The 12753-nt window shown below is 43.7% G+C and overlaps 1 protein-coding gene across 1 annotated transcript; it reads left to right on the top strand.

The window, feature by feature from the left end:
- Nucleotides 1–1254: 1254 nt before the first annotated feature.
- LOC112435924 (leukocyte elastase inhibitor-like) lies at nt 1255–11535 on the top strand. The gene is made up of 7 exons (XM_024805081.2): nt 1255–1279; nt 5166–5258; nt 10015–10211; nt 10592–10669; nt 10815–10904; nt 10976–11156; nt 11284–11535. Exons 1-7 carry the CDS (start codon nt 1255–1257, stop codon nt 11508–11510), a joined length of 891 nt encoding a protein of 296 aa, XP_024660849.2. The 3' UTR covers nt 11511–11535.
- The last annotated feature ends 1218 nt before the right edge of the window (nt 11536–12753 follow it).

The raw sequence follows: 12753 nt of genomic DNA, 5'->3' as shown, positions 1-12753 counted from the left end.
TCCTTTGATCACGAGGGTCTTCCAGCTGCCACTCAGCAGCCAGGTCAGCCAGTCCTCTGTGTTCGTGACATAGTCTTGTTGCTGTGCATTACTCAGTTGTCGTAACTTGTCTAGGGCGGTGGTCATGGTCAGGGAGTGCACGTTGTCCGGGATATAGGTGCAACAAGTCGTGTTGAATAAGACACAGAGGCCCCCTCTCTCAGCCAGAATCATGTCCAGGGCGACTCTGTGTTGCATAACCACTATTCTGATCACGTCGATTTCCTCATTCTGAGCCTTGTTTATCTTTGTTGAGCTGTTCAGGAAAAGTTCAAATCGGTAGTCAAGAGTCTCTTAGCATGTTTTTTCCATTTCCAACCCATGAGAACAGTGAGTGCATCACTGCCCCAGATTGGGTCATGAGGTTGCACGTCATCAGTGCTCCTCTTGCGTCTTGGTTGGTTCTGATGGAATACTCTGAATGTGTGGTCTGACACTAAAATTGGGGCGCAGAGTCCGGTGCTGTTGGGTGGGATGGTGAAGTATGTCTTTGAGCCACATGCCCATGCTGTACCCTGCACCCAATATGTGCCATTCAGGAAGCTTATCCGTGCCTTTCTGTCCTGCGGCATTCGGAAAGTCTGGGAGCAGTTTTGGTTCATTCCCAGCTTTCTGTTGCCGTATGCGAAGGTGAAACACATTGGATGTTGTATTCCTGGTTCCCTCCTGACGTTGAATGATTTTCCCTTGTCATTGGTTGCGTTCAGGTGTACCCAGTATCGGTCATCACAGCTGTAGTTCCAGTCTGAGATCTCTGGTGTACAGAACACTACCTCATTATTTGTATAGTTGATCTGTGTTCCATTACACCGTGGCAGGTCGGGTTTTGTGTCTTGTGTCTTTAACTCAACCTTGAAGAAGAAGATGTCTTCGGGGGAACATGTTCCGCTGGTGGCTTTGTAGAATATACATAGGGCTTCGGAAAGGCTGGGTGATTTTCCATATAGGGTGGCTTGCATTGCTGTTGTTGGGAGGTGAGAACAGACGTAGCAGCCAGTGTGGTTGTCTTCTGTATGTACTCGGTCGTAGACGTACCGGTACCAGGCATTGTTCAGCCAGGGGTGGCTGTGCTCTTTGTCCATATCCTTTAGGTGTGAGTTGTCATATGACCATTTCTTCTGCAGGTGGTGCTGTGGGTCCTCGTCTTTCCAGGTGCGTATCAGTAGGCTCACTAGGAGCGCGATGCCAGCCACTATGAGGACAAGTTTCTTCATGATGACCAGGCACACCCGGGCTCCAGGTGAGTAGACCACCGGCGAGAAGATAAAAGGGCGGGATATACCCAAACAGCCCTTTCCTCCTAGGAGTCGGGGGAACCGGCGTCTATGCTTGTGTTGTCACTCACTTTTTTGCAGTGGCTTTGGTGGATCCAAGATGGTCTTTCTGCTATTTTGCAGGCAGTTGGTGTGCTGAGTAAGACTTGGTATGGGCCTTCCCACCTCGGCGAACTCCAATGCTTTCTCTGGAGTACTTTGATCAGGATCCAATCACCTGGTTGCAACCTGCAAGAAACTGGAGAGATATCACTCGGCAGTTTATTGTTTAGCACAATCTCTTTATTCTCAAATAATTTAGTCATCCACTCTGCTAGGGTGGTTTCTCTTATAGACTTATTATTATGACCCCCGGGTTAGCCTCATCCACATCTTCACTCAGGCCATTGCCTTCCTGTTTCTTCCATGCATTTTCTTAATCTCTGTTTTATTGTGCCGTTAGTTCTTTCCACTAATCCTGCACTTTGTGGATGATATGCGCAATGATGTTTGATGCTGAAACCCAGAGCTTCAGAGACTTTGCTAATTACATCATTAACAAAATGTGTTCCATTGTCTGATCTTATCAGAGAAGGAATGCCGTATGTAGGAATGAAATGGTTGCATAAACATTTTGCTACTGAGATTGCATCTGCTCTTTTTACTGGATATCTTTCTGGCCATTTTGAGAACACATCCACAATTACTAGAGCGTATTTTGATGCTTGACATTCGTTCAGTTCAATAAAATCCATGTGGATTGTGTGAAATGGGTGCGGCTTTCTGTTCATCTTTAAGTACATCAAGTGGTATTAGCTGTGAAGTTTCAGACATCAAAGTCTGTACAGGATGCTGTGCTGCCTTCTTTGCGGCCTGGTCTGCAAAGTTATTACCTTTAGTAATGTCTGACGTATCTTTCTGGTGAGCTGCACACATGCATAGTGCTAGTTGTCTGGGCAACGTTACGACATTTAATAGCTCTTTTAATAGATGTCCATGCTGGACTGGATTGCCATTAGATGTTACCATGCCTCTATTTTGCCATATTTTTGCAAAGTGATGTACAGCTGCAAAGGCATATTGGCTGTCAGTGTGAATATTTATATCTTGACCTCTGTATAGCTGGCATGCACGTATGACGGCAATGAGCTCAGCACTCTGTGCTGAAAAAGATGAAGTTAGAGCTTTCGCTTCTAAAACTGTGTCTACTGTGGTTACTGCGTAACCGACACAGTTGCGACCTAGACTATAGATGTCAGGCTGTGGTTTCGTTTCCTCATCAAGTTTCTTTATACAGCAGTGTGCGTCACCGTCTGCTTCCGTTGGAAGTAGTGTGCTCGGGTTCAGTTGACCACACTTCTCGATTGTAATGTGTGACTGTGAAAGTGCCTACATATGAAAGCTGTCTTGCATGAGTCAAATAAGACAAATTTGCTTGTAGCAAAATGGAAGTTACAGCATGTGGAACTTTAATAATCAGTGTGTGTCCTAAAACAATGTCTGCCTCTGCTGCAGCGGCACAAGATTGTACACATGTCGGCAAACCTGATGCGACTGAGTCTAATTTGCAGGAATAGAATGCGAGTGGGCGTTGTTTTTCCCCGAAAGCTTGCGTTAAAACTGCCTTCATGTAACCAGCACCTCCGTCAACATACAAATAAAAAGATTTGTCATAGTCAGGCAATGCTAAAACTGTGCTTGTTTGCAGGGCAAGTTTTAAGTCAATAAATGCTTTATCTGCCTCTGGTGTCCATTCTATTTCATCTTTCAGAGCTAAGTGTTTGCCATAGATCAGGTTTTGCAAAGGTTGGGCCAGCAGTGCATATTCAGGTATCCAACATCTGCAAAAGTTGCAGAGACCTAAATAACTCATCATTTGTTGTTTTGTGACAGGTTTAGGAGCATTCTGTACAGCTACTTTTCTGCTGTCTAACAGCTGTCTGCCTTGTCCTGTCAGTCTGTGGCCAAGGTACGTTACTTCTTGGCTCCACAACTGCAATTTATGCTGTGAGACTTTATGGCCTTGTTCTGCTAGATGTTGCAAAACTGTCAGTGTGTTTGCTTTGCAATCTGTCTGTGTGTAGCCTGTGATCAAAATATCATCAACGTACAGCAGGAATTTACCTGGGGCAGGAAGCGTGCAGAGTGACATGGATTTTCTTAGAGCTTCTGCATAAAGAGTGGGGCTATTCTGGAATCCCTGAGGCAACCTTGTATAGGTATACTTCTGGTTGTCAAAAGTGAATCCAAATAGCTTTTGTGAGACAGGGTGTAGTGGTACAGAAAAGAAAGCATTGGATAGGTCTATTACAGAAAACCACTGTTCCTTTGATGTTACTTGATTTAAAATGGTGTGTGGATTCGCCACCACAGGTGGGATTTGTTCTGTTATGTCATTTATTGCTCTAAGGTCATGTACTAGTCGATATTTCCCCGTGTTTGCTTTTTTCACCGGGAAAATCGGAGTATTACAGGTTGTTTCAGTAGTTTTTACTAAAATGCCAGCTTTTTCCATATCTGCAATTACTGGCCTGATCCCTGTCTTGGCTTCTGTGCTTAAGGGATATTGTGGTTTAACTGGCCTGTAAGTTGTGGTAGTTTTTACTACAACGGGATCTGCTCCTTTAATTAAACCTACATCTGTTGATCCTGTACACAAACTGCCGCTGCTGCAAGTTCCTCTATTCTAATCTAAAGTCACCTTTTTAACAAGAAAATCATTATAAACGCCTATTCCACTAAAAGCTCCAAAAGAAAACAATCACTTTAATCAATTAAGTTTAAGCATATAAGCAATTACTCCTGCATACATTTCATCATAGCTAAATGCTGCCTAGAAACAACTCCTCTGTCTCCTCCTACGGGCATGCAAACTTCCTGTCACACACTCAGCTTCTGTTCTAAAAACAAATAAATAAAAATAAAAGAAAATGTGTAACATGCTCATCAACTTAGCAGTGTCCACACATTTAATTCAGCTTCACGATCCTGTAGCCCTAGCTGTTGTCTACAAGGTTTGGCTTATGAGTTCCTATTATAGATGTGCTCTATATCTCAGTAATATTTTATCCAGGATAAATGACAGGTTATCAAGCAGATCAAATGCCTCTATGCACTTAATTAGTTTAGATAGTTTCTTTATTTTCATCATCTCATATGTCATTATACTGAGTTTGAGCAACCTTAAGCTTGGTGCAGACTACTTCATAACAATTATCCCCCTCACATCATAACTGACCAAGGTTGTTGTGATATTTTTATACCATGGGAGCATTTACAGGATATTGTTTTATAGTGATATTATACAGGAAAACTGTTACTCAATAAGGCCCATTTACTAGTTGTTTTTCTCTTTCTCTGTGACCCAAGAATTAATGTGTAAGAATCACAGGATGGTACCTGAAGGTTGAAAACACCACAGAGATCACTTCCTTACTCCCATCCTCCCTTCTTTATCTCCTAGAAAAGAGCTTGTTAAAGGCCAGGTGGTTTGTTTCAGAATTCACTAATGAAAGAACTCTGTATTCTATGTCTAGGAGTGTATTTTGCTGGGATAATCATAAATTGTAGCTGAACTGATAAACTATACAAAGGATACTTCTTTGCTCAGAGGGCAGGAAGACGCTTCCTTATTTGGTCTGTACCGGTTTGAACTGAGAATCTGCTGACACACGAACCTTTTTCCTCTATATAAACTGTTGTCTGATGAATAAACCTTTGAGTTGATTTTGGGAAAGCAACCTGAAGCAGTCTGTGTTTCCTTGTTCTCCCAAGCTACTCCCGGCGCTGTAACTAACCTGCTGAACGGCATACCTGAGTGTTACTTTGAATAATTTTGAATCTTATAAGGTAAAGACAAAACTCTGCTTATAGGTGCCCACGCCTCGGAGGAAACCCGATCCACGGAGAAACCCGGGACGGAGATTTCTTTCAACTTGGTGTCAGAAGTGGGATCCACTGACAAAGGTAAATACGTGTCTTTTATATTTATATGGGACTGTATTATACCTTTCTCAGTGATCGATCCATAAAGAAACGGGATATGCTGACGAAGTTTTACTTAGTGGCCCAGATAAATGGGATACACTGACAATCTTCCTTAGTCCCCGAATAAAGTAAATTAAAAGCAGAGAGACACAGGAAGTTGCCTGTTGTTTTGCGAGAAGTTGCTCGTTAAGTGAGAAGTTGCTCACCAAAAACAAAAGAAAAGATAAAATTTCTAGCAATAAAATTAAAGTAACCTCAGCTGTGCCTCAGCAAAAATACTAACATAAATCCTTCAAGCGTGTAAACCCCTCTGGAAGTCACTGAACATGGGTCAGAATAATTCAAAGACCTCAGACAGATCCAGAAGAAAGTGAGAAACTAATGTATGCAAGAGTACCACCTGCCCCAGCACAGCAGGGAGGTTTCAGAGGACAGAAAGATAAGAATAGAGATGTGTGTTTTTTGCTGTGGAAAGATAGGACATTGGTCTAGGGCGTGTCAATTTGCAGCTTCCACTAGAGCACGCGCGCCTCAACCACAAAATGCAGGACAAGCTCCTGCCACTAGGCGTCAGCAGAGCTCTTCCAGTCAAGGTAACTGGCAACAAAGGGAAGCATGCAATAATGGCCCCACATCTAGGCTGGAGTCTTACAACCTGAATTTTAATCCACAAGGTAGACAAGCTAGAGGTGCAAATTTAGCTCAGTTTTCCAGCAGCCGCAGACACCCAGAGCAAAAATGAATTTGTGTATTTCATTTAACACAAAGGGTGAAATGTTTGCTGACACTGATAACAGCTTATGTTTTTTCTGCCCTATGCACCGACATCATGGAGAAGGAACAGCCTCTGTGTCAGCTGGACGCCTCAGCAGAGAATGAAAGCAACATCCTTTTTGTCCGGTACTCCATGTCACACACTGTGCCAAAAAACGTGTACAGACGCCACTACCAGGTAATCCCATGACTGGGAGCCACACTTTTGTCTCTCTCACACTGTTCAACAACATGATAGCTGCTCACACCAGTGATTTATTGACTGTACACCTTATCACGCACAGCTGAAACACAACATGCCAGTATATGTCAAGCAATATCCCATTTTCCGCCGAAAAAGCCGCAGCCCTTGATGCCATCATAGGAGATTTATTGACTACAGGAGTAATAAAGCCCACAGTATCTCCATATAACACTCCTGTCAATCCTGTGCCAAAGCCTAACAAACCTGGCGTATGGCGTTTCATACAAGACTTAAGGCAAATTAATGCAGTCATTATGCCTCTGCCACCTCTCAGACGTTCCCAGCATATTGACATCCATTCCATCCACAGCTATACATTTTACCGTGGTGGACCTGTGTTCCGCTTTTTTTCTCAGTGCCTGTGCATGAAGACACACAGCCGATATTTGCATTCACACATAGAAATAAGCAGTACACCTGGACACGTTTGCCACAAGGCATGGTAGATAGCCTGCTTTCTCAATGGTGGTCCGTGCTACCCTGGACAGCTTCACTCCTCCGGAGGGCTGTACTGGATGACCTCCTCCTCTGTGCTCCGAGTGAGGAACTATGTCAAACTGCTACACACATGCTTCTCCAGCACCTCCAACAGACTGGCCACGAAGCATCGGCAAAGAAAATGCAGTACTGTCAGACTTCTGTTCAATATTTGGGATTTACACTGTCTCACGGACAACGTTCCATGACTACAGACTGGGTCAAAGCTGTGACCTCTGTCCCTCGGCCCACTACACAGAAGGAAATGCTGTCCTTCTTAGGCATGGTGAACTATTGCAGACAGTGGACACCAGACTGTTCTTTTCATGACCACATTCTGCGTGACTGTTGTAAAAAAAGACAAGCCTCCTCGAATACTGTGGTCCACAGAAATGACTGCCTCTTTCAATGCATTAAAGGGAGCGCTGACCTCCACCACTCAAAGGTGCTGCCTGTGGTTGTTCAGGGGATGCCGGCCTGCCTGAGAGCAGTAGTGGCTTGCTCTATCATGATAAGGGACTGCGAGAAGCTCACACTCTCACATGACACACCAATCACCAGGTCACGACCATTCTAGCAAACATAACTAGACATCATATGACTGCACAACGTCGCTCAGGTTATGAAGCTACACTGACCTCTACAGCAAATCTCACTATAAAAGCAAGCAGCAGACCCAATTCGCCAGCACATTTATTGATCCGTATGCTGTGTTCCTCTGACCGACAGGATGGCTCAGACAGGCTTGACGTTCATGACTGCATGACGCGTATACAGGAATCCACAGCACCACGTCCAGATTTAGAGCAAACACCAATCCCAGACTCAGTCATTGTTTATGTGGACGGGTCCTGTTCAAAACCAAATGACAACTCATTTCTTTGTGGCTATTCAGTGGTGACATTGCCTGACATCATACTAGAGGCTCACTCATTACCATTTCACTCAGCACAAAAAGCAGAGCTCATGGCTTTAATACGCGCCTGTGAGCTACATGTGGATAAGCGTGTGACCATTTACACGGACAGCCGTTATGCGTTTGGCGTCGTACATGACTTTGGCACATTGTGGAGACAAAGAGGATTTAGATCTGCTGACGGAAAATCAATTGCTAAATTCTGATTTTGTTCAAAGACTTTTGCAGGCTATACAGCTACCATCGGCCGTTGCAGTTGTTAAAACGAAAGGACACAGTACAGCTGACACAGACGAAGCAACAGGTAATGCTCTAGTAGACGTGACAGCCAAGGCTGCAGCTGCATCACAGCTCCCACCTCCGCAGGAAGTATTATCTGTGCCACTTGTTACATTCCCAGACTATTTAGAAACAAATGTTGATTTAAACTTTATACAAGAGCAGGCCTCTGCATCTGATTACACCTATTGGGAGGATAATGACTGTACCTTAGATGACAGAGATGGCCTATACAAAATTTTGAGGGTTTGATTGCCCTCCCATATTCCCTGATGCCAGTCCTTGTCCGACATTTTCACGGTGTGAGTCATGTCGGACAAAGAGGGGTAATAGGGGCAATAAAATCAAGATTTGTAATTGAGAAAACATCACATGCAGTAAAAAGCATATTAGCAACCTGTCTAACATGTGCACGAACTAATATAGGGAGACCAAAAGCAAAACATCAGCATTTATCACAACCAGATTTTCCATTTCATACATTATGACTCCATCCGCAGCAACCAAATTATCTCCATTTGAAATAATCATGGGAAGACCATTTCCAACATCATGGTCAGCCTCCAGAGGGGCACCGCTATTGGAAGGGGACATAGACACTGCATTGTTACTATGTTCACAACCTGGTAGAAACACTGAATAATAACTATCAGAAAGTTTGTCTCTCTCAGCCTTTCCCCTCCACAGTTCCACCAGTGGAGACAAGGAGATGCGGTGTTGGTGAAGTCGCTAAAACCAAGGAAATTCGGGGAGGCCGCGCGTTTTCCAGCCCCCAGACTGTACTGGCAGTGACGAAGAACCAGCATCCTCACAGACGGACAACCTCAGTGGATTCATGCCAGCAGGGTTAAGACCAGCCCAACCAGACCATCTCAGGCGTCGGATCAAGCAGACGACGTCTCCGGCGAGCCAACGCCCGGAACCAAAACAAATAAACACACAACAGGTAGATGACGTCTCCGGCGAGCCAGCGCCCGGATCCAATACACCTACACACACGCAATCACTGATTAACACACAACGCCTGAAAGAGCCAAGACTCAGAGAGCTCTTTGATGCTTCACCTGAACAACAACAAGGTACTCAAACATCCAGCAGGAACAGAAAGCCGAAAGTACCACATGATGTCTAATCTGATAAAGCTAGACTCATTCCATCCTGATAATGGAGAAAATGAAATGCCCATTGTCATCATACGACGCTTATTCAATGTCTCTCGAACCTGGGACCAGGTCAGGAGAAGACTGAAGGATAGGAAAGGGAGAAAGAAAGAGGAAGGAAAAGAAAAACAGAAGGGGAGAGGGACAGTGAGAAAGGGGGAAAAAAATAAATAAATAAAATAAAATCTCCTGGATCACCTGTTGAGAGAGAAAGAATAGAAAACAAGCAAAAAAAACCAAAGCAACTTTCTAAACACAACACCATCGCATTAATCTAGCTAAGTGTAAACAGCAGTAAATACTAAATATTCAATGTTGTTGTGCAGCACGCAGGACAGACAGCACACAATGTGCTTTGAAGTAGCAGCCAAGAAAGGTGTAATTTAAGTCTACGAGCAGTGAACACCCGTGTGCACACCTGTGTGGATCAGCGCGCTTGTATTCAAATGGTTTCCACATGTAATGGTCTGCAAGAGGATGTAGCGAGCCATAGCCCCGTCCCCCAGGCCATGAAGCAGGCATGGAGGAGATCCAGGCCCCAGACATCCAGAGGCCCCAGAGTGCGAGAGCCCAAGGAGGACCACCGGAGGGGCATCCGTGCCACCCTCATGGGAAGGGCTGAGGATCCCCAGACGAGGCGTCACCCAGTAGCCACCGAGCAGAAGCTAGAGGGGGCTGCACCGGCGTGCCCGCCGGCTCTGCCGGCAGCCAGCTGTGCCTCAGTGGCTTCAAGCGTAGGCTTGAATTTTGTTCAAGCCTACACTTGAATTTTTGTTTTTTGTTCCCTGTTATACTGATCATAAAGCTTTTTCCCCCTTTTTTAAAAATAAAAACCATCTTGCTGTTGCCCTGTTTTCTGATTTTATAGCTGAAGATGTTGTACAGTAACTAGTGCATCTTTGGTAATAGTTAATAGTTTTCATAAATTCTTTTTACCAGATAAAATCAAGGACTTGCTAAGCCAGGATGCAGTGGGTAGCCTGACGAAGCTGGTTCTCGTGAATGCCATTTACTTCAAGGGCAGCTGGAACACGCAGTTTAAGGAGGAGAAGACTGCTGATGTGCAGTTTCGACTGAACAAGGTAACAGTGCAGAAAGGCAGCATAGGATGGTGCAGTTATACTTTGATCTGTCATACTACAAACGAGCTGTGGACTTTGCTGAATGAGAACATAAAGCCTGGAGCTCTGAGGGGATAAAATCGTGCTTTTAGGACGATCACTTTCCAACTTTATGCAGTTATGCAATGCAGTTTATTATTCATGTAATATCCAATAAGTTCTCAAATAAATATCAAACAACAGCACATCACAAACTTCGGCTAACAAGAACAAGTTGTGTTGTGACGTGTGCTCTACATCCAAATCCACTCAATGGCTGGAATAAAACCATGACAGAACTTTTTGAGATCATTTTGAGACTAAACACAAAAAACATTTCTCTTGTCTCCCCTATTTTTCAGAACGACACTAAGCCGGTGAAGATGATGCAGCAGAAAAGTAAATTTCCTTTTGCGACCATTCCTGAGGCCAACTGCAAGGTAACATCCATCACTTTCAGCTTATTACAGGATTTCACCAGCATGATCTAAAACTTGTCTTTTACAAATATCAGCCTAAATTTCTAGATTAGGAAGTCAGATCATCTTTGATGGAGTAATAAATAAAAACAATGTTTCTGGACAGATTCTTGAGATGCCGTATAAAGGAAATGACCTCAGCATGCTCATATTCCTGCCTAATGACATAGAAGATGATACCACAGGCTTGGAAAAGGTAAGATGCACTTACCAGTACTTTAATGTCCAGTTTCAATCAGACAAGCTAGTGACACTGTATCCACACAGCTGGAGAAGGAGCTGACCTATCAGAACTTTGTGGACTGGACTCGCCCAGACATGATGAGCCCCAACGAGGTTGATGTCAAGCTCCCTCGATTTAAGATGGAGGAGAAGTATGACTTGGAGAAAATCCTGACCAACATGGGAATGGAGAACGCTTTTGACATCTACAAGAGAGACTTCTCTGGTGAGAAATATTGCACCAATGAGACACACTGAATCAATTATACAGTTATATTGAGAGCACAAAAACTGCAAAACATCATCTGGTAAAGAAAAAAACACAACTGATTTCTGGGCTCTTCATCTACTAGGAATGTCTCCAGCAAATGACCTGATAGTGTCCAAAGTTGTCCACAAGGCTTTGGTGGATGTAAATGAAGAAGGAACTGAGGCTGCTGCTGCCACTGGGGTTGACATGGAAGTCCGCTCTATAACGATTCCCGCTGAGTTTGTTGCCGACCATCCCTTCATCTTCTTCATCCGACATAAACCCACCAAGAGCATTCTCTTTGTGGGCCGGTACTGCTCACCCGAGTAAACACGAGCTGACATTGACATGAATTAAACATTCGCACAGACTTAAACATTCGCATTTGCGACCAAATTGGTCGCACTCTAGAGCCCTGCATTAAGGGCATGTAAAAATTAGAGATGGACCGATCCGATATCACGTATCGGTATCGGTTCGATACTGACGTAAATTACTGGATCTGATATCGGAGAGAAATAAAAAATGTAATCCGATCCATTAAATTTCAAAAAAGCACCTCACAAAACTTGCGACATGGCGTAACTCGGCTCATAACCGTAGCACGTCGGAGCAGTGTGCTCACGTGATAGAGCGGCTGTGTGTATTTGTAGCCTCGCTACCAATCCGGCATTTCATCTCCGAGGAAGTTATCCCAGAGAGAAGTAAAGCAAGTGTGTAAGTTCGTCTCTGAATGTTTGTAAAGCATTCCTGCGATGGAACATATATGGAGCGACTGCCTCTTCTCTCCCCCTCCGTCTCCTGCTGCTACTTCAGTCATGAAATCATGATGATCGGCTTTTCTGTCGCGAGTCCGTCTCTCTTGTTTGTTTATTGCCCACTTCGCGCCAGAAAGAGGAAACCAGCAGCTGAACAACAGCAGCACGTTTAACCTTGATAAGCTGTTGTTAGAATTTATTTAATATTTCTTTCTACACCAGGATCCTTTTCTAGCTGACGGCTGGTAACTGTGCAGGGGCGGATCTAGCAAAGTTTAGCCAGGGTGGCCGATAGGGCATTAACAGGGAAAAGGGGGCACAAAGACATCCTTTTCTTTCTTATTCTCATTTAAAATGTCTAGATTTTAATAAATAATTATCTGAATCTTACACCCAAAGTTTTAATCTGATGTAAAATGTATAGAAGTCCATGACTGTATATAGTAACTAAGCCTAATATACCCTAGTAAGCTTTACTACTTTTTCCTTTGGGAAGGTACCATCTGTGCAGTCTGCAATTCTGTTGAAGAAAGATGTTGAATCTATTTAATTATTCTTGAAAAATAATTGATTTCTGTGAATCTTTTTTCACACTGCATCAAATTAAAGTTGATTATGTTGATTAAGCATCATGAAGTGGAGGGTGGGTGATTCCCTATCTATTTTTTTTTTTTTGCTGGGAGTTTTAGAGCCCTATTATTTAGGTTACTTACTCCTTAAAATACCAGAATAGGGAGGATGGAGTAGGATTAAGTGTATTAGATTGATCACTATTACTGAACTATGAAATATTTGGGTGCTGTGTATTTTTTGCA

The sequence above is a fragment of the Maylandia zebra genome, linkage group LG1 (genome assembly GCF_041146795.1).
Source record: "Maylandia zebra isolate NMK-2024a linkage group LG1, Mzebra_GT3a, whole genome shotgun sequence".
Classification (NCBI taxonomy): Eukaryota; Metazoa; Chordata; class Actinopteri; order Cichliformes; family Cichlidae; genus Maylandia; species Maylandia zebra.
This window is presented reverse-complemented; position numbering and strand designations above follow the sequence as displayed.

Coding starts and splice junctions, on each gene's coding strand:
- LOC112435924 (XM_024805081.2), top strand. CDS start 1,255: ATGACCAGGCACACCCGGGCTCCAG. Junction 10,212..10,591: donor TGCAGTTTCGACTGAACAAG/GTAACAGTGCAG, acceptor CCTATTTTTCAG/AACGACACTAAGCCGGTGAA. Junction 10,670..10,814: donor TTCCTGAGGCCAACTGCAAG/GTAACATCCATC, acceptor GTTTCTGGACAG/ATTCTTGAGATGCCGTATAA.